Source organism: Miniopterus natalensis, chromosome 2 (assembly GCF_054644295.1).
Source record: "Miniopterus natalensis isolate mMinNat1 chromosome 2, mMinNat1.hap1, whole genome shotgun sequence".
NCBI lineage: Eukaryota > Metazoa > Chordata > Mammalia > Chiroptera > Miniopteridae > Miniopterus > Miniopterus natalensis.
In genome coordinates this window covers 182,498,281-182,519,808 of record NC_142082.1, presented here as the reverse complement: position 1 = coordinate 182,519,808, position 21,528 = coordinate 182,498,281, and the positions used below count along the sequence as shown (strand labels likewise).

The 21,528-nt window shown below is 53.8% G+C and overlaps 1 protein-coding gene across 2 annotated transcripts in view; it reads right to left on the bottom strand.

Annotated features, from left to right (window-relative positions):
* Positions 1-14,797, bottom strand: part of ZC3H7B (zinc finger CCCH-type containing 7B) — a 39,226-nt gene extending 24,429 nt beyond the window's left edge. For both annotated transcript variants that reach the window (XM_087814944.1, XM_087814945.1), the window contains exons 1-4: positions 14,606-14,797; positions 3,942-4,000; positions 1,126-1,159; positions 775-969 (exon numbers count right to left, since the gene is read on the bottom strand). In XM_087814944.1, the coding sequence (XP_087671070.1) occupies positions 775-969; positions 1,126-1,159; positions 3,942-3,994 (282 nt within the window). In that variant the 5' untranslated portion in view covers positions 3,995-4,000; positions 14,606-14,797. The remainder of the gene's footprint in view (positions 1-774; positions 970-1,125; positions 1,160-3,941; positions 4,001-14,605) is intronic.
* Between the last annotated feature and the right edge of the window lie 6,731 nt (positions 14,798-21,528).

Genomic DNA, 21,528 nt, shown 5'->3' with positions numbered 1-21,528 from the left:
TCTGTCACATCAATGTCTCTCTCTCTCTCTCACCTTCCTCCCTCCCCTCCACTCTAAAAAACCAATGGAAAAAATATCCTCAGGTGACGATTAAATAAATAAATAAAAATGTTTATCTAAAACACTTTTTATTGATTGACTGATTTTAGAGAAAGAAAAGGAGGGTGAGAAATGTCAATTTGTTATCCCACTTATTTATGCGTTCGTTCACTGATTCTTGTATGTGCCCTGACCGGGGACCAAACCTGCAACCTTGGTGTGTTGGGACAATGCTCTAACCAACTGAGCGACTCAGCCACAGCTGGGCACCAGAGTCATTTTTCAATTTTGTTTACTATGTATTAGTACTTTTTAAAAAATATATATCTTTATTGATTTCAGATAGAGGAAGGGAGACGGGGAGAGAGAGAAACAGCAATGATGAGAGAGTCGTTGATCGGCTGCCTCCTGCACGCTCCCTACTGGGGATCAGGCCCCCAACCCAGGCATGTGCCCTGACCGGGAATCGAACCATGATCTCCTGGATCCTAGGTCGATGCTCAACTGCTGAACCACGCAGGCCAGGCCACGTATTAATACTTTAAAAGCTTTCCAGGTAAATGTGTTATGCAGCTAGGCTGAGAGCCAAGGGAATATATGGTGAGATTCAGACAGCAGGAGGTGGAGGAGACGGCCTTGCAGAGGCTCCCCGTGGCACGGGCCTGGCTTGTCTGGGCATCTGGGGACACAGTGATCAGGGTGGGGTAGGGGAGAAAGGGAGGGCACCAGGCTCACCATGGTGAAGTAGCAGGCGGCCCTGTTGACATGCAGCTTGCACAGCAGCTCCCGGGGCAGGGCCACCTGGTCGGAGGCGGCGTAGTCGGCCACATTCAGCCCCTCCATGTACTGCGCCAGGGCCTGCTTGCAGTCCTCCCGGAACAGGTCATTGCCCTCAGCAAACAGGTTCTGCACCAGCTTGAGCAGAAAGGCCTGCCCGGGGGCGGGTAGAGGGGCTCAGGGGGCTTTCTCCCTCCGGCCCAGCCCCAGCCCCGGCCCCGGCCCCTAGTCCCCTGCCCCCGGCTCCACACCCTCCTCTTTTGGACACCCCTGCCCTTCGCCTTCCCCAGCCCGGCAGCCGACACTCACCTCATACTCTTCTTGCTTTAGGGGTAGAGTCGACCTGCGGGAGAAGCAGAGGAAAATGAGGTGTGCGTGAGACCGCGGGTCCCAGCCGCACGGAGATCTGGGAGCCACAGCCAGGCTCGCCTAGGTGCAGACGCTGAGATAGAGCAGACCAGCTCCAGCTCAGGCCAGCCATCCTCTGGGAATGACTGCGTCCTGCCCAACCAAACCTGCAGCTGCAGGCCCCTGGGTGTCACCAAAAGTCCACCTCAGGTCCCCCTCTCCCGTCCCTTCCCACAAAACACACACGACCCAAGCCAATGCCACGCATACTCAGAGCCTGTCTACCCCTCATGCCAGATTTGGAAAAGTAGGTGGGGTCTTGGGGTACCCTTGGCTCTCCTGTGACCAAAACCACCAGCTAAGTGTGGTAGAAAGTGTCAGCCCAGGAGAACTGGGGCACATCCGTGAGGCTGAATGGCTGAGCTGCAAGGGAAACTGGGGTTTGCCTCCTGGTCCCTCATGTCACAGAGGAGAAAACAGACGCTCAAAAAGAGGCAGTGACTTGCCCGAGGTCACACAGCAGGGCAACGTCACAGCCAGGGACAGAGAACAGGGCTGAGCTCTTTCCATCGCCGAGCACGTCACCCACACCTGGGCAAGAAAGAGCCGCCTAAGCCGGTGAGTGAGAGTGGTGAGAGGAGATGTCAGAGGTCCCCAGGGGGTGAAGAGGTGTCCCTGATGGTGACAGTGGGGCTCCCAACCCCACCCTCTCACTTGCTTCCCACAGTCAGAGACCAGGGCCCGTCCCTCCTTCCCCATACGGCCCCAGCCCAGGCTGCCATCACCCCCTAACTGGTCTCCACCTCCAGCCTCTCCTCTGGTGTTAGAGGCCCTCTGCAAGCCAGCGCCACCGCCCCGTCCAGGTCACTTCATGGCTCCTACAGCGCCCTGTGCCCACCACACGTCTGCTAAGCACATGAAGTGTGTGTGTGAGAAAACATGGGTTTTACAAAGAGTGAGTCCCACTGAGTTATCCTGCAAAGTGGTCCCTTGGGAGGCCAACGCATGGGTCCCCGGAGGCTGTCCCACTGCTACACCTTCTTACATCTCCCCCGGAAAGGAGAAACAGCGCACGGAGCTAACACCGCAGGCGCAGCGACCCTGTGAGGGACGTGCCATTACCTCTGTTTCACAGGCCCAAGACCACCCAGGACGCAGGGGAACCGAGATGAGGGCTCGGAGCTCCGACCCCACAGACGTCAGGGACTCAAGGCCAGAGTTCTCATGGAAGACGGTATTCTGCAGGTTTCCCTCGCTCACCAGACTGGCCTCTGAAGAAAACAGGTGCACTTTCCCCAAATCAAAGGCCTCCCCAAACGGAAAAAGACTGGCCCCAGTGAAGGGAGGAGCGGCCAGGCCCTGCTGGCCAGGCCCGAGCGGAACTGACCACACTGCCGCTGCGGGAGGGTGTGGGGTGACCACGAACGCAGCTCCGTGAGAGCCGCATGGCCCCGCATGAGAAGGGGGACCTAGTCGATGGTGAAGAGGCAGGTCACGTTACACAAGTCTAGTGAGCGACGAAATTAGGGAATTCATATGAGGGGATGTAGATGCAAGTCCCGGTTTTGTGGGGAGTCCTGTTTAAGAAAAATAACACAGCCCTGGCTGGTTTGGCTCAGTGGTTAGAGGGTCGGTCTGCGGCCTGAAGGGTCTTGGGTTCGATTCTGCCCAAGGGCACATGCCTCGGTTGCAGGCTTGATCCCTGGCCCCGGTTGGGGCGCATGCGGGAGGCAACCAATCAATGTGTCTCTCTCACATCGATGTTTCTCTCTCTGTCTCCTTTCCACTCTCTGAAAAGCAATGGAAAAAATATTCTTGGGTGAAGATTAAAAAAAAAGATCACAGAACTACTGAGGACCTTTCAGGGCGGCAGAGGGGACCCGGGCAAGTGAAGGACCCAGAAGCTAACACTTCATTTACATCGTGTTAACAGCTCTCTGAGAATCTATTTAAGAGATAAAAGAGGAAAAGTAGTACAAATATTTTTTGTGTAAAAACAAAACAAAACAGCCCGGCCAGGCATGGCTCAGCCGTTGAGCGTTGACCTAGGATCCAGGCGATCGGGGTTCAATTCCCAGTCAGGGCACGTGCCCAGGTTGTGGGCTCGATCAATGACTCTCTCATCATTGCTGTTTCTCTCTCTCTCTCTCTCTCCTTCTCCTTTCCTCTCTCTGAAATCAATAAAGATATACTTAACAAAAAAACAAACACAAAAAAACCCACAGCAAAACATGGCATGTAGGTACTGGAAAGAAATATGGTTTGGGATTCAGCCAGATCGGGGTCAGAATCCCGTGCGACCTTAAACAAGTTCCTTATCTCTGAACCTCGGCTTTCTCATCTGCGAAAAGACCGACGACTTTCCTGGGCTGTTGTGAAGAAAGTGATGGATGTGACGGGCCCAGCACGGAGCCTGAGCGATGTGCTCATTAAGTGGGAACCACTGATTTATCATACGACGTGACCAGGAAGCAGGAGAACTAACGAGCACATGTGGACAGCAAGGGTAAAATGGTATGCCGGACAAGACCGAGGGTAAGCCGGTCAGGCGCGCGTGTGCGCGTGCGGTTCATGGCTCACGGGGGGGCTCACAGATCCAGCCCCCGAGCCCCGGCCATGCCAGCCCTTCCTAGCACATCCCGCCTCCCCACTCCCCCCACACACAGAGCCCGACCAGCAAAGGCGCAGCGAGCAAGCGGGGAGCTGGAGAGGGCCTGCTGCTCCAGGCGTCCCCTCTGGAGGACCCACGCGCCCAGCCCGCCCCAGTGCCCACTCACTGAATGAACTGCAGCCCCTTCTCGATGTCCGCCTTCCGTCTCTGCCTCTCCATCAGTCTCTGGGGGAGAGAACAGTACATCAGTTAGTCGGCAGGGGCCAGGGGCCATCAGCCTCCCCCCGCATGGCCTCGCCCTCACTCATCCCATTTCACGGGTGCAGAAGGGGGTCACCGGGGGCAGTAACCTGTCTCAGGGTCTCCAAAGACTGTCTGAACCAGGCCATGCAGCCCCCCTACCCTCCACGCCCACGTCCCACTGGACGCAGAGCTTGCAGAGTGCCCTCGATGGCCAAGGGGCCGCATGGAGGCCACCAGCCCTTTTCCACACGTGGCTTGGGCTGCAATACTACAAGGGACCCCTCAAGTTCAAGGAAAAAACCTGTTTAACCATCAAACTCAGCCTGTGGAGAAGAGACTGAAAAGGCAAAATAATACCGGCGATTATACACACAAGGTAGCACCACACCCTGGGCCAGGCACTCGGCCTAGGGGTCTTATTGAATCTTTGAACAGTACAGCGAGGCAGGTGTCATTCTCTCCCCATTTCACCGAGGAGGAGCTGAAGCTCCGGGAGCCTCCGTCGTGAGGTGGCAAAGAGCTGAGGCAGGATCTGAACCCAGGCCACTCTCCTTTCATGCCCCCCAGAAGCCCCTCCATTCAGTCCTATGTGCACCATCTTCATAAATGGTGGTAAGAGAAACAGATGAATGAACACCAACGCATCCAACTCAGACTTTTTACAGGTAAGAGCAAGTGTTAAACACGTAGACAAGAAAAACTGATACGACGTTAACAATCAGTACCAATATAAACAGTTGCTGAGTGGTAACCATGTGTCATGATCGCTTTACACACAGTACCTTCCTTAACCCTTACCTCCCGCACAACCCTGAGACAGGCACTGCTCTCGGTCCCATTTTGCAGAGGAGGAAACAGAGGCACAGAGAAGCTCGAGAGACTTGCCCAAGGTCACACAGCTGGTTCATGGGGGAGCTGAGATTCAAACCCAGCAGCCTGGCTCCAGAGCCCACACGCATCACCATCACCCTTACTGTCCCCTATTAAGCAATCAGCCCCCACCCCAGGACCTCTCAGCCTGTCATCAGGCTCAAAACAAGTCCCCTCCCTTCTGGCTGTTGCACAACCTCTCCTCCCTTCCTTGGTCACATTTTGTGGAAGAGTTGTCTACACTGTCTCCATATCCTCGCCTCCCACTCCACTCTTCAACTCACGGCAACCCCACTCCCACTCCACTGCAGGTGCTTGCCAAGGGTCCTCCCCAACCCAGGGACCACCTCACTGCTGAGTCCAGCAGAGGGACAGTGCTTCACTCGCCTTTCCTGGCACCTGCCAGGTCCTCCTCACACCCACCTCTCTGATCAGTCCTGCTCCGTCTGCTAGGGGCTCCTTTTCCTCCGCCCAGGTCTTGAGGCCAACGCACCCCAGCGTCCGTTTAAGGGACAATACTCCTGCTCTCCCCAATCTACACTCTCCCCAGATGAGCTCTTGCATTTCGTGATCTCATGAGTCATGTTGATGACTCACAGCTCTGTTCCTCCCACCAGGCTCACCCCCTCCCCAATATTTCAGATTCATATCTCTTACCTTCTGGGCAGTGCTACCTGGATGTCCAACACCCACAGCTGCTTATGACTTCCATGCCTTTCCTAATCCTAGGCCCTCTACCTAGAATGCCCCCCGACACACCCCTAGCCAACTCCTATGCATCCTTTAAAACCCAGCTCAGATGCCTCCATGTCCATAAAGTCCTCCCTGGTGCCCACCCCAGCTGGGCTGGCTGATCCTCCAACTCCGCAGCTTCTCCCTAACCCCGCTCCTCCGCCATGAACCCCCAACTCTAGCCATAGCTGCAACAGCCATCCTGTCCAGCCAATCTCCAACTCCTTCCGCCTTTACCTCTGAAACTTTCCTGCCCTCCACAGCTCCTCCCAGTGTCTCCACAACCACGGCTATCTCTCAGGCCCTCATCATCTCTCGCCAACGGCCTCCAGGGAGGCCCCTCTTATCTGCTGCCATTTGGTTGGTGGTCAAGGACATCTGTCCACACGTGAGTCAGTGTCCCTCCCCTGCTCAAAACCCTTCGGGGTGTGCACGTGCGCACACACAAACGAGTGCAGGTTTTTAAAAAACGTGAAAACCGAATACACGCTGTAGTCCAGTAATGTAGCGATGCCAATTTTCTGGTTTGGATAAGACAAGATAACTATATATTACCATCCGGGGAAGCTGGACAGGAAACTCTGTGCTATTTTGGCAACTTCCTGCGGATAAAAAGTTAAACAAACAGAACCTTCCATGACACCCACTGGCAGGAGGACAAGCCCCGGCACACAGCACTGCGGGGCACGGCCTCCCTCCAGCCCGTGGCCCGGCCTGGACTGTCACACTCTGGCGACGTTAGACTGGTGGCTTCCCATTCAGCTGCCCCTTCTGTCTGGAACACCCTAGCACCCCCACTTCCTTCCCACCCTGGCCAGTGCCCAGTGCCCAGTGCTTCGGTAAAGCTCATCTTGGGTGGCTTCTCTACCAGGAAGCCTGCCTCCCCGACCCCCACTCTAGCACAGCACCCCGAGCTCACCACAGCCACGGCACTTATCCTGAAACTATGTGCATGTGAACCCAGCTCTCTCTAAACGATGAGCTCCTTGAAGGCAGAGGCTGCATCTGCTTGATCTCTGGGAACCAGAGGAACAGGGTCAGGAACCTGCTGGGAGGAAGTAGAGCCCCCAAATCCTGGAATAACAGCTTAGAGGCTGATTTCAGTCCTCAGTTAATAAGCACTTTCTCCTACCAGGTATTGTTCTAGGAGCTTTAAATATAACAATTAGTCCTTATAATGCCCCATAAGAAAGTACTATCACCTGTACCATTTTACAGATGAGGAAACCAAGGCACAGGAGGTGCAATAACCTGCCAGAGATAGTAAGTGACAGAGCCTGGATCTGAACCCTGGCAGTTAGGGTTGAACCCAAACCCTCACCCTGGCAGTGATGGAGCTGGAGGCCACTCAGTCACCTCCCAACCCAACGGTGCTCCTCACTGTCCCCACAGGATGCCTCCAGTCTCATCCCACTTGTAGCCGCCTGGCACTCATCTGGCCCAGGTTTTTTTTTGTTTTTTTTTTTTAAATTTTATTATTGTTTAAAATATTACAGATGTCCCTTTTTCTCCCCAATGACCCGTTCCACCCCGTTCCTTCCCCCTCCCCAGTGCCTCTCCCCACCATTGTCCGTGTCCTTGGGTTGTGTATATATGCACATAAATTCTTTGGTTACTCTCTCCCCCTCCACCCACCCACCCTCCTCCCTCCCTCTGACATTCGTCAGTCTCATCTATGCTTCCATGTCATCGAATCTATTCTGTTCATCAGGTTATTAAGTTCTTTAGATTCCACATATAAGCGAGATCATGTGATATTTGTCTTTCGCTGCCTGGCTTATTTCACTTAGCATAATATTCTCCAGGTCCATCCATACTGTCTACACCATGGAATACTACGCAGCTGTAAAGAAGAAGAATCTTATGGCCCAGGTTTCTTGAAAGAGCAGCAGCCAGTGCACACTGCAGACCTGCCACACACACAACCACTACCTGCGGTTACATTATCTGCCGAGATCCCTGGCCCGGGTCTTGACTCACCAGCCCTCAGTGGCTTACTCAGAGACCAGGGAAGGCTGCATTTCACTATCCTTGACTTCACCAGTCAGCATTCGAGGTCTGCACTGTCCCTTCTCCACAATCCTTATGGGCCCTGCCTGTCCACCTGACAGCCCCTGCTCCAAGGAGGTCAGGGAGGGCTCTCAGCTCAGTTTTGGAGACTACCTGCTGGGTGTCAAGTGCCTTTTATGACAGGGATTTTGAACCTGGGGCCCAGGAGAGAATTCAGGAGTCCATTTAGAAGTTTTTTTTCACTACCCCCGAGCTGATATTTAGCATGCCCTTCAATCATGGGTGTGGGCAATCCACCCTACACTGTCAGCACCAGAAATCACCGCTCTCCCGTCACATTTCAGCTACTGCAGACATAACAAAATGCTGCTCACACTCAGCACAACCTCGAAATTACGGCACTTATGTTACTCACTGCTAGGTCTTGCTTTTTACTGCATTGATAAAAAAGCACAGCCACAGGTCAATAGGATTGGTTTCCTCCATAATCCTATGTATTTTATGTTGAATGCACTTAAAAACGGTTCTGAGAAGGCTTCCCTGGCTGCCCGGTGGGGTCTGCGGGGCGGCAATGATTTAGAAGCTCTGTTTTAAGGAATCATGTTTTTATACCTACAATAATCTCAAAAGTAGGTGCTATTATCCCCACTTTCCACAGAAAATCGAGGCTTGAAAAAATAAAATCTTAAAAGTGAGGCTTGACGGGTCTGTGGCTTGCCCAAGGCCATGCGGCTGCCAGCTGCTGAGGGAGAAAGCTGGAGGGAGAAAGCTGAAGGTACCCGACTGCCCCAGGCAGCACCAGGGGCCACTGTCGGGGAATGACGTGAAATGGAATGTGCCCAGGCCTCAGCAACTTGCACTTTGTTTGCTTTTAACTGGCCACCTCAAAAGAAACCAAAGTTCAGGAAACTGCCCCTAGGCCTCCCCCACTGTCCCGTCCCCCCCCCCCCCCGTCCCCCCGCCCCCACATAAACCAAACTAAGAGTCAGCAGCAGAGCATAAGCCTCCCCCTGCCTGCAGTGTTCCAGTTACAGAGAATTTTAATTTTCGGAATCTCCTCTTAGGCTTCCACCGACCTGGGGGCCAAATGGCATAGGAAGGGCCGGAAGCCACATCTGTGTGTCCAGGGGGCCCAGGCTCCTGCTCCATCACCACCCACCAGCTGTGGGGCTCAAGTGAGATGTTTAATAGAAAAGTAACAGCAGTTCATTGTACAACCCTTGGGAATTATGCGCAAGTATAACAAAACAAAACAGAAAGCACTCAGGGGCCCACAGTCCAGAACAGCCACTTAACGTTGTGGAGTTTCTTTCTTTTGAGCAATTGAGAAGTCACCACTCCTGCTCACAGGAGCTCAGAAATCCTCGTGGTTGTACCACCCGGGCACCAGGAGAGTCTCATAGGCTGCTCTGCCGGCTTCACAGCCTGAAGACAGCGAGGCTGGCCGGGTCGGCGCAAGGAGCCGAGCTGCGTGGGCTGCCAGACCTGGGCTCCAGTCCCAGCACTGTCCCACGCTAGCTTTCGGGTACCTCTCTGAGCCTCAGTTTTTGTCTTTTGATATATGGAGCTAATGATACGCACATTGCAAGACAATTTGCAGATTTACAAAGGGCAGAGGAGGTCAGAAATTTGTGTTTCTGCTGAGCGGGATGCTGGCAACTTACAAAAATAACCTAAAAGTAATTTTCAATCAGTCCACACCAATTTCTTGGCAGTTTCTGTCCAGGCCACTCGTTTTTGGCAAGGGCTGTTCTGGGACATCCTGCTACTATTACTCATTTATTCAACAAATATCCACAAAGCACCTTCATATGCAGGGGCGCTGCCAGATGCTGGGGGAACAAGGTTAGTAATGTCCCTGGCCTGTGGAGTTTGCGTTCCAGCTGTGGGAAGACAAAGAAACAGATCAGTGTTAAATGCACAAGACAAAGGTATAGACAAGAGTTACAAGGAAACTAAAATAGGAAATGGCAGGGAGTGATGAGGGGTGGCTGGGAGCTTAGGGAAGGCCCTTCTGAGGAGGTAGCATTTAAAAGGTAAAAGAGGGAGCCAGCCATGGGAACATGGGAGGCGGGTCAGAGTATACCCAACAAAGGATACAGCAAAGGCAAAGGCCATGTGGCGGGAATGAACCCAGAATGTTCAAGGAAAAGACAGAGGCCGGTGTGACAATACTGGAGTGAAGGGAAGCCAAGCAGGAAGCAAGGTGCAAGGGACAGGCTGGGCCAGTCGGAGCGCTGCATGCAGGCCACGTTGGAGAGAAGGCGCTGTGTTCTGCGTGTCAGGAGACCATGGGAAGGTATTCAGCAGGGAGCGACAGGGTCTCATTTAAATCCTGAGAAGACCCCTTTGGCTGCTGCACTGAGGATGGATGACAAGAGGGGGAGCTGGGAAATTAGCTGGGAGACTACTGCAGTGGTCCAGGCCTGGATCAAGAGGGCTATGGAGCTAATTTAGGAACATTCTGGAAGTTATTAAACACTCATGGCAACCACAACCATGCCCTATAGAGACACTGAGTGGTCTTTATAGCTTTCAGAGTTCCTTCATTTGAGACTCACAGCAAACCTGAGGCTGTTTCACAGAACAGGAGACTGAGGCCAAGACTGATGAAACGACCGTGCCCTAGATCACGTAGCTAGCGTGTGCTGGGGTTGGGGGTGAAAATCAGGACTTTGGACTCCCTGCCCTGCATTGCTCTGCACGCAGGGGAACAGACATGCCACTGAATGCTGTGGGGACAACAGCAGACAAACCTCTGAAAACCCCAGAAGGGTCACAGCCTCGACCTGCCCTGCAGCCCTCACCGGAAGTGCCAATGGCTGCTCGCTGGCTGACCCTTGCACTTCGGAAGACAAGGCTCTAACACGCTGTTCCCTTTCTGAGTCATGCTGTGGACAGGATACGAGAGTGGGTGACTCTTAGTTTTCTCCTGAAAAAGAGGGACATCTCTTACTTTGAAAGACTGTCACGGGGACTAATGAGAGACTGTGGGCAAAAGCGTGATACAGATGTTAGATAGTGAGAATTTCCAGACAGATAAGAAAAGAGCTCCACGGAGACCAAAATAACATGAAGGCGTCACTCCTGCGCGGCACCCAAGACCTCAGACTCGGGCGCCTGCTGTGCCTGGCTCCCTCTGACCCCCTGCTCCACCACAGCACGTCGTGATCTTGGAGACTCAGTCTCCTCGTCTGCAGAATGGGGCTGCTAATAATTGTTCCTGCCTCAACAAGTTAAGAGGGTTGAGTAAGACACAGAAAGCGCCAGCACTGTGCTGGCCCACAGCAGTGTTAAATATGCGGTGGCTGCTGTCACTACTGCCATCAAGCTGGTGGCTCAGCCTCCGACACAGGCTCAGGAGCTGCTGCTGACCAGAAGTTGGCTGTAGCTGGGCTCTGAGTCAGAAATGCTGCCGCCCCTTCCTCTGGGCCTCCACGGCCTGGTGGGGAAACAGCGCTAATGCACCTGCAGAAGCCATCAAGACACGCCGAGAAGCAGATTAACCAGGGGAAATAAAAAAGGCGGAAGGCAGCCCTGTAGCTGGTGATGACAGAGAAAGGAAAACGAGCCCGTTTTCTATGGGCCATTAAGTGTGATGAAAAGAGCTGGCTTCTGTGGAGGCTCCTGGGAGCTGACACTGAGCTGTCACTTCATCAGCCCAGGCTCAGGCTCCAGCTTCAGGTTGCAGCCCGACTTGCTCAGGGAAACCTCCACCCTCTGCTGTCTGAAGACCACCACCACGGCCCCATCAGTCCCCTCTCCTCCGTCCCAGCCATGCCTAGGCCCACGCCGGGCCGCTGCCCCATCTGTCCCCTCTCCTCTCTCCCAGCCATACCTAGGACCTAGGCCCACACTGAGCTCACTCAAGAGCTAGGCTCTCTGGGTTTGCTCCCTAGCTCTGCCTCTTACACAACGTCACTTCACCTGTCTGTGCCACAGTTTCTTCATCTGTAAAATGTGGATAAATTAGCCCTGGCCAGCGTGGCTCAGTCAGTTGGAGAGTTGTCCGGTACACCAAAAGGTGGAAGGTTCAATTCCCAGTCAGGGTACATACCTAGGTTGTGGGCTCGACCCCCTGGTCGGGGCCCATGTGGGAGGCGGCCAATTGATGTTTCTCTCTCACATCGTGGTTTCTCTCTCCCTCCCTTCCTCTCTCTAAGATTAGTGAGAAGTAAATAAATAAAGTAAAATGAGGATACTTATAGTGCCTACCTGTAGGGCTATTATAGAGATTAAATAAGCAAATCGAGGAAAAAGCACTCACACGGGGCCTGACCATTAGGTAATTGCTGGATCAGTGTTTTTAAATTATTAAAAATCTATAAACCCCTCTACTTCCTCTCATCTGAGTCTCCTGTCCGGATCCCCCAGCAGTGGGCTTCTCCCGCAGGTTACTGTCAAACACCATCAAATCTCAGGGCTCGTTTCCAGAAAGGAAAACAGGCCCAGAGAACGCAGGGGAGCTCAGCGGCAGAACCGGACTTGAACCTGAAACTCGCACCTGCTGCCTGTATTGTGGCTGCAGCAGATGATCAGCCTGTTCCTTCTTTACACGGCCCTGCCTTTGTCCGTCTCGCTGCATCTCCTCAGAACGCCCTTCCTGCGGCCTTTCTCAAGCCATCTTTCAAATATTCAGATGGCACTTCTTCTAGGAAGACCTTCCACCCCCAGACAAAAAAATAAAGCTTCCTCCTTTCCAGTGGAGCATAATTCACTCTGACAACACAATGGCTGAACGTGTCCTACTGGCACCTCCACTGAGGCTTGGGGCACAGGGGGTGAGTCAGACCCAGCTCCTGTCCTTGGGCAGCTCGGGTTAATCATCCACGTCTTTCTCCTGTCCGACTACGAGCTCCTCCAGGGTACCCAGCCAGGCACCCACCCAGCAGGCACCAGGCAGCCGAACGTAGATCTCCTCGCTCAGGGCCCAGGCCTCCTTCCACGGCCATTCTGCCTTCTCCAGTCTCACTTCCAGAAACCTCTGAGGGTACATCTAGGAGGCCAGCCCCTCCAGGTCCCGGAACAGAAGGTTATTTTACTGAAGGCTCCCTGGCCTTGGGGAGCCTGCTGGCCTTTAAGCTTAAGCCCCGGCCCCTGTTGCGTTTGCCAGTTCCGACTGTCCTGGTCTCTGCTCTTATCTACGTATCTAAGATGGAGGTGGCCCCATTAAATGGTGTCACCAACTGGAGGTGACACCGACTCCAATGTAGCATATTCAACAGTCACACAGGTCTGGGTTCAAATCCAGCTCGGGGGGGGGGGGGCGTCTTGGGCCAGCCACACACATCCTGTGCTTCTCAGTTTCTTGAACTGTGAAATGGAGATTAATGACGCCCGCCCCTCATGGAGCCACTGTAAGGATCAGAGCGAAAGCACGGCGACCTCCCAGGGCCGGGCATCACATCCTGTGCTCACCCGCCAAGCCTTCCCGCTCTCGCCAGCTCAAGCTCCACTTCCTGCAGGAAGCCTTCCCTGACCTTCCGTCCTCCAAGCCTCGGGCTTCTCACCCGAGAGCGAGGCCTGAAGCGTGTCCACCTGAAGCTTGTCCACCTGAAGCGTGTCCACCTGACGTGGCTGCTGCGGGGACAGATGAGCCAGCGAACGTGAACGCCCTTGACTTACAGACTAAAAAGTGCTATTTACGGGAATATCGCTTTTCAGACTTTCACACCCAAACCTGCTTTCCTGTACCCGAGACAAGAGGCCAGCTCATCCCAGGGAGCCCCTGAGCCCCAAACCCACACTCCTCGCTGTCGTGGGGAGCAAACAGCCAGGCGCTTGGAAGTCAGGGCGCCCGTGGCCCACAAACCCCCTCCCGGCCCCGCGGCTACCAGCCTGGGCGCCAGCCTGGCCGCCCGGACGCAGGGCCCCCACCGCTCCCGCTCGGCCCAGCGTCACCCCCACGGGAGGGACAAAGGAGACGCGGCGCGGGCACGGCCGTGGGGGGCGCGGGGGGACCGCAGACCCCGCTGGAGCTTTCCCATGTGGGACAGTCGGGCACCCCCGGGGCAGCTCTGGGACCTGCGCTCTGCCTTGCTGCGAGACGGGGGGGGGGGGGGGACGCAGGCGCCCAGAGACCTGGTGAGAAGTCGGGGCTCCCAGGCTGGCAGCCGGGGACCCCGCTGCCGCCCGGCCCGCCCCCGTTGTCCCCCCGAAGGCCGCGCTGTCGCCGCAGCACCAGGGTCTGTCCGCGGATCGTTCCTGCGCCCCCCCCCGACCCTGCTTTGTCTCTGGAGACCCCGGTCCAGGCCCGCGGCCGCGTCTGAGCTCCGCAAGGGGGTCCCAGGCTGGGGGGCAGCGGCTGGGCCCCCCTCTCCCCGGGCCCCCCCAGGCGCTGGAGCCGCCCCTCGCTGCCCCCCTGCGCCCCGCTCCCCGCGACTGGCCCCGCTCAGGCCTCGGGGTCCGAGAACGGAAATGCCCCCCGCCCAGCCCGCGCCCCCCTTTCCTGCCGCCCCCTCCCCCGGCCCGGCTGCAGGCCCGGGATCCCCGGGCTCGCGTGGCCGCCGCAGCCGGCAGGGGCGCCCGTCGGCGGCCGCGCTCCAGGCCCTCGCCGCGGTCCCTCCGCCTCCCGGCGCTGCGGGGCCGAGGCGCACACAAAAGGCAGGGCCCCCCTCGCGGGGCTGGCAGCGCGCCCGCGCACCCCAAGGCCCCGATCGCCGAGCAAAGAACCCCCCCAGGAGAAAACCCCCGCCCCCCCCGCCCGCGCTTCAGAGCCGGCAGGTGCCCCCGGCCGCACAATAACTTTGAAACTTTGGGGCAGGGCACGGGCACCGGGCGGGGGCCCCCAAAAGGAGGGAGTGGGGGTGGGGGGCGCTGCTGTCGTCCCGCCAAATGCACTTTCCAGGTGGCCCCGCGGGCCCCGGCCCGGCCCTGGCTCCCCGCCGCCCCCCTCCCGGCCCCCGCGCCCTCCCGCCCGCCGCCCGGACGCGGTCGGGCCCGGCCTGTGGCCCGCGGGCCGCGCGCCGCACTCACCTCGGCCGGGCCGCGCTCCTCGCGGGCCTGCGCGGGGCCCGATAAGTGGTATGCTATGACTAGAGGTATGATTACGTTATTATTATTAGTAATAATAAGAGTAAGTGCTATTTAATTACGGGCGGCCGCATCCTGCGCCCGGCGCCGCCGCCCGGCAGCTCGGTCCGCGTGGCCCCGCAGCCCCCGCCGCGCGCTCATGTCCAGCCGCGCGCCGGCCGCCGGGCTCCGCTGGGGGCCGCGTGCGAGCCCCGCGCGCTTCCTCCTCGGGTCCTAGCGCGGCTCCCCAGCCCGGCCGGGGGGCGGCGCGGGCGCACCTGGGGCCCGGGGGCGGGGACGTGCCGCCGCCCCCGGGGAGGCTCGGGACGGGATCCACCTCGGCTTTCTCCCAGTGTCCGGCCCTTTTAAGGCCTTTGCGCCGGGCAGCTCTGCGCGCCGGGGCGGGCGCGGGTGCGACCCAGCGCCGCCGCCCTCGCCCTCCCGGGGTGAGGAGCTGCGGGTGTCCAGGCGCCCCCGACGGCTCCCCGAAACCCCGGCTGCCTGCGTCCTTCCCTCGGAGCAGGGCCTGGGGCTCAGAGAGGCGTCAGCACCTCGCTTTGGCGGGTGTTTTGCGTGTGGGATCTTTCCCGAAGGGATCTGAGGCTGCTTAGAAGGCCCAGAAGGTAAGGGGAGATGACCCGAGGAGAGACACCAGCTGCAAGCCTGCAGGCGCTGCCTCTGAGCTGACCAGGGCCCAGCTGGATTTGAACCCAGAGCTTGGGATTCCAAATACAGTGTCATCCCAGCCTACCAGCCTGATTCCTGAGAGTTTTCTCCAATTACCCCTCTTCATGGTACACACACACATGTATGCACATGTGTGTACATATGTACATATATATGTGTGTGTGAGTATATATTTTTTAAAAATTTATTGAGGATCGGCTATGAGCCTGGCAGACTTTATCTTTACAAATGTTCTCTCTTCCACAACCATATGTGCCAGACACCATCTTAGGAACTGGAGATACATTGTTGAGACAAATTTGAAACGCACTGTAGTAAATGCTAAGAGGGATGAGAAATTGATGCGGTTCGCTTATTTAATTCTCACGGTAATCTTGGAAGATTGGTTTTAGTGTGCCCATTTTACAGATGGAAAACTGAGGCTTGAGATGAAGTGACTTGTTCAAGGTGGCAAGTCTGACTCCTGAGCTGCGTCTTTTACACAGCCTCCTACGCCTTCTACTATGTGCTTTAAGGGAGTCTTAAAAGGGGAAAAAATGCATTTGCACCATCAGAAGTTCTCAAACTCTTCCTTCTGTGGGTGTGCTGTCTCTCTCCTTGCTACTCTAAGGTTAACAAACAAAAAAGTGGCCTCTGGCACAAAGAGGGTAAATATTTACGTCCAGAAATGAACAGTGGCCCTCAGACTCACTGATGGGGGGATTGTTTAAAATGAAGACCTCGCCCTGCTGGTGTAGCTCAGGGGTTGAGCATCGACCTGGGATTCAGGAGATGGAGGTTCGATCTCCAGTCCGGGCACACATAAGAATCAACCAATGAATGTATAAATAAGAACAACAAATTGATGCTTCTTTTCTCTCTCTCTCTCCCTTCCCCTCCCTCCCTCCCTCCCTCCCTCCCTCCCTCCCTCCCTCCCTCCCTCCCTCTCGCTCTAAAATTAATAAATAAAAAAATAAAATAAAATGAAGACCTCTAATCCCTCCCTCTCACCGCAGAGATTCTGACTCATTATTTCTGAAAAGCACAACCTTGGGAATTCTAACATTTAATGGGAGATGGACCCCTCAGTCACCTGCAACAGACTCAAGATCATGGGCAAAAGGCAGCAACAGGCCAAGCCTGGTGATTCAGGGAGGCTGGATGGTATGGTGGAGATGTCCCTGAGGTGGCATTAGAAAGACCAAGGTCATGCCCGGCCGGGCGTGGCTCAGCAGTTGAGTATCGACATAGGATCCAGGCGATTGGGGTTCGATTCCCCGTCAGGGCACATGTCTGTGCTGAAGGCTCGATCCCCAGTCTGGGGCGTGCAGGAGGCAGCCGATCAATGACTCTCTCATCATTGATGTTTCTATCTCTCTCTCTCCCTCTCCTTTCCTCTCTCTGAAATCAATAAAGACATATTTTTTAAAAAAAGACCAAGGTCTGCTGGAACCCAGCTCTGCCACTTGCTAGCTGTGTGAGCCAGGGCAACCTCACAGCATGTTTCCTCAAATAAGGTTAAACATCTAATCAACATGAGGTTTGTTTCAAGGATTACAGTGAAATAATACCTGTAAAGCATGTAGGACAGTGCCTTGCTCATGTAGGGGATGAATAAATGTCAGTTCCCTTACCCACTGTGCACTTCACAGTGAAACACTCTTGACAGCTCTTCAGATTAGGTGCCATTGTTATTTCACTCCCATTTTATGGCTGAAGATGCTGAGCCCAGTTGTTTGACTGCATCTTGCCACAGATGAATTGGCTGGTGAGCGGCGTGGTGATCCCACCATCCCAGGGCCAGTGCAATAACACACAACCTTACATGAGGCCTTATCACTCAAGGGGGACTTCAGCTGGACGCCAGGCCCCTGTCTCTTCAATTTGGCACCAACTAGTTAAACTATCTGGGATGGTAAATGGGCCTTTACAAGACCCCAACTGGGGGTGGTGGTGCTTTGGAGAGGAAGGCCCCAAGTCTGGCACCAGCAGGCTGTTTTCTGGGAAACCCCAATGCCAATGTCCTTGGGCAGCAGTGTTCCCATCCCCATGTTAAAGCTGAAACAGCAGTAACAGGGACCACTTCTTATTTACCATGAGCCATGCTCCCCGGCCCCCAAGCCCCATAAGGAAGGGATCATTTTTGCATGTTTTCAGGTGAAGAAACAGACACAAAGTAGGAAGTGACTTGGTTGAGGTCACACTGCTAAGAAAGAGGCAGAAGGACAGAATTCAGTCCCAGGCCTGTCCACCTGAAAGGCCTGACCGCTGCACCGTGACGTGGACATCTTAAATCTGAGTGCATCTCGAGGGCCTGTCATGTGAGTGGGCTGCTGGAGAATGGGAGCCGGACACTCATGCTCTGACCTTTGAGGAACTGACAGGTACGTCATCCAGTCATCCCTTGTCCAGCGAGCACCTCCTGCTCCAGGCTCAGGTCTGCCACTGCCCAGCCCCCATGCTGTGTCCTGGGTGGGGCCTGAGCACATAGCAACTTTAGCTGCAACCAAGTGCAGTGTTTCTTCACTTGCTCAGCAAACATTCATTTCCACGCTGGGTCCTGGGACTGCAGAGAAGCCCCATGTCCCCACAGCTCCAGCAAAGTCCCAGGTCCCAGTCCTTCCGCAAAGGATGTCACCCTGGGGTGTGGGGAAGGCCCCTAAAGATGTACCACAATTTCAGGCTTAGGTTGGGGACAGTAAGAGTACTTTCCTGATAGGGTCACTGTGAGGATTAAGCCTGCAAAGGACTAACAAATGTGTAGTTAACTAAAAAATAAATAAAACATACATTCTTCTGGGAAGCAGCCCATAGAATTCAGGTTCTCAAAGGTGACGTAGAAAAAGAGGGGGGAGGACCAGCGAGCTTAGAGGCTAAGGTAGGTCAGCCTACAATACAGTGGGTGAAACGCAGAGAGTAAACCATGGTCACGTTTGTCCCCCACGGGTTATTATGAAAACGCTCAAGCACACAGAAAGGTGAGAGAACTACACTCGCGTGCCCTAGGTTATGCTACTATTGTTAACATTTTGTTGTATTTGCTTTATCACATAGTCATCCTTCTACCCACTCACCCAGCAATCCACATACATTTAAGAGTGAATCGGGTAATTTTTAAACTTTCTTTTTTATGCTCTTTTGCATTTATACTAAGTTTTAAAAATTACCATCCGTTTTCATTTAAAAAAAAAATCATTGCTGTTTTGGAACAAGATACTTATTAAAAGAGAAAACAATCTACCCAAAGCATGTGGTACTAGGAATCCCTTCACAAATGTTAGTTCTGCATTTAAGCTCCTCTGCAGACACCATTCTTTTCTCTCTCACTCATCACTGGCCTCCCAGGAGCTGGAACAGTGCCTGGCACAGAGTAGATGCTCGAGAACTATTTATAGACTTAATGAATTATTTTAATTAAGGTTGTTTGAGGTTAAAAAAAAGAGAGAGAGAGAATGTTTTGAGGGAGAGCCCTGGGCTTAAACCCAGGAGGGAATGTGGTTTGAGTTGTCTTTTATAAACATGTGGAGACCCCTTCCCACCAAGAGGTGACCCCTGCGGATGAGGGGCAGGCTGCCCTGCATGCAGGGAGGCCAGGCCCACACAGCTCTCTCCCGGAGCCCAAGGGCACCACTCATTAGGATCTTAGAGATTTCTCTCCACACCTCGCTGTCTGGCATGCTTAAGGCATTTGTTTTTGATGTGACTAAATGGCAACTCTGCAGCCTTGGTAGCTCTTCAGGAAACCAGCGTAAATATTATTTATACCACTTACATTTGGCAATTAAGTTTGATTTCAGGCACCAGAATGGAATTTAAAACACTCAGGTAAAGTAAACCAAACTAACCAGAGGCAGCCTGCTTTCCTCTTCAAAACATTAAAAAAAGAAAACAAAACGAAACACACTTCACAACAGAGAGAAAGGCCTGGACAGTCCCCCTCCCCTATTCCCACCCTCATACTCACAAAGTGACTTGTTTAGTGTGTGTGTTGAAAAGATCTGGCTTCTACTGTCTCTTGTCTAAATTTCTGTGTAATTTGGGCAGGTTATTTGACCTCTCTGGGCTGCAGTTCTTCATCTGTTGAGGAGAGGGGTGGCCTAAGATGACTTTATCCGTCGGTCAAAGGCTGTGGTTCCACTTCTAGGGCCAGACAAACAGACCAGCTCTCACTTGATAACAAAAGAGAGTTGGAGAAAGGGAAGGAGAGAGAGATGATGACAAACAGGTTGCTTGGAAACACTGATGGTGCTGGACTCTTCTGACTCACTGTGCACCATTGGGGAAACGCCTTCCCTTCTTCTTTCTAAACCCCAGTCTCGATTTTAAAGGGGTTTGGGATAGAATCTAGATTCAGGGGTCACACACAGAATCTGGGTTGCTAAGGGGCTGTCAGGCTGGGTTTGTGATTTTTAGCTTAGAATGTGAACACCTTCAAGCAGAACATCTGCTCTCAAGTTCTCCACAGCCCCACAGGCCCCCATTACCTGCTATGACCTCCCTGGCCTTTGAAGGCCATTGAGTTTCTACTAAGAAGTCCTTTCCAGTTCAGAAACCCCAGATTCATCAGCTGGACGAGAAAAGGAAGACTGCCTAAGACGTTCTACCGCCCGCCTCCCTCTTCTCTTTGGGGGGCGTGTGTCAGAGGGCCGGGAAAGTCTCAGGACGTGAACTGGAAAAGGGAGCCTGGGGGTCACCCCAAGACCAACCCAGAATGATTTGACTGATACTAGCTGGAGTCAGCACAGGAATCCCGGCCTTCTCAGAAGATGATTCCTTTTGAGCAAACATCCAGTGACTCTGACCGGAATCCCGTTCAAATGAGGAAGCCTGAAGTGCCTGCGGCAGGCCTGGCCCCAGCGGATGCTGCCAGGACGAAAATAGTATCTAACCCCCAGGCTCTCCCGGGTCAAGGAGGGAGCTGCCAAGAATACCATTAACTCCGATTGTGAGAAAACCCGCAGACCCAGGGCTGTGGGGGTTTTCGGCTTGCTGTGGGGGCCATTGGAGAGTGACTCATCCCCGCTGCAGTGGTATAGGACAGCCTCCTGAAGAAGGTGGCACTTGATGTGGGCCTTGTAGGCAAAGACTGAGAAAGGGGATGGAAAGACGGCCCACATCTGAGCAGTTGTGTGAACAGGGCTGGAGCTTCGGTTTTCTCATCTTTGACCTGGGAAGGGTGGGTAAGGATGCCCACTTCCTTTGTGGTTGTAAAGATTAAATGAGCTGTGAGTGAAAGGAAATGGCTGGTAATATTCAGGGTGGGGCAAAAGTAGGTTTATACTTGTAATACAACAATAAATAAATAACACAAGAATAAACTCTGTGTTTCCCGTACTCACAACTTTAAGCCTACTTTTGCCAAACCCTATATGCAACTGAATTGCAGGTAGAGTAAAAGCATGTGTGTGGGCTGAGTTGTGAGAGAGAACCTTGGAAAAGACAGCTGCATAGGTTGACGGTGTTTCTCTCTCGGTGTTAGAGTTTCTGGGGTAATGCTTACTTTTCTCTTTATCCTGTTTGATACTGGCTGAATTGTTTTATGATGAGCACGTGTTATTTATATAATGGTTAAAAAGGTTTTTGTGAAAAGAAAAAAGGAAAAGCTACCTGTGTTCTGATATCTGAGAAAATTCAAACCTACAGAAAAGTGGCCAAAATGTTCAAAGAACTTCCATATTCACTTACTGTTAACATTTTGCCACATTTGCACTCTATGTATGTATGTGTGTGTATACACACACACACACACACACACACACACACACACACACATACATACAGGTCTCTCCCCACTTTTGAAAGTTCTCTATGTTGCTCTTTTTTACGAAAGACATACATCTGTAGAGCCAGCCCTCTGTACCTGCGGGTTCTGCCTCCTTAGGTTCAACCAACAGGGATGGAAATGTCTGAAAACTTACGTTGTTGTACTGTGTAGTCAGGCCTACAGTGGATACATCCATACTGAACAGGTAAACTTTCTTTCTTGTCACTGTTCCCTAAACAAGTAATCTCGAGATGATTAAAGTACAGGGGAAGATGTGCTTAGGGTATACGCAAATACTACGCTATTTTATACAAGGGACTCGAGCACCCGCGGATATTGGGACCTGAGTGAGGTGCTGAAACCCACCCCCCACGGATGCTGAGGGAGGACTACCCGTTTTCCATAACTGAAAGAAATCAGAAGGGGATTTTCGCTTTTCAGAAAATGGGTGAAAAGC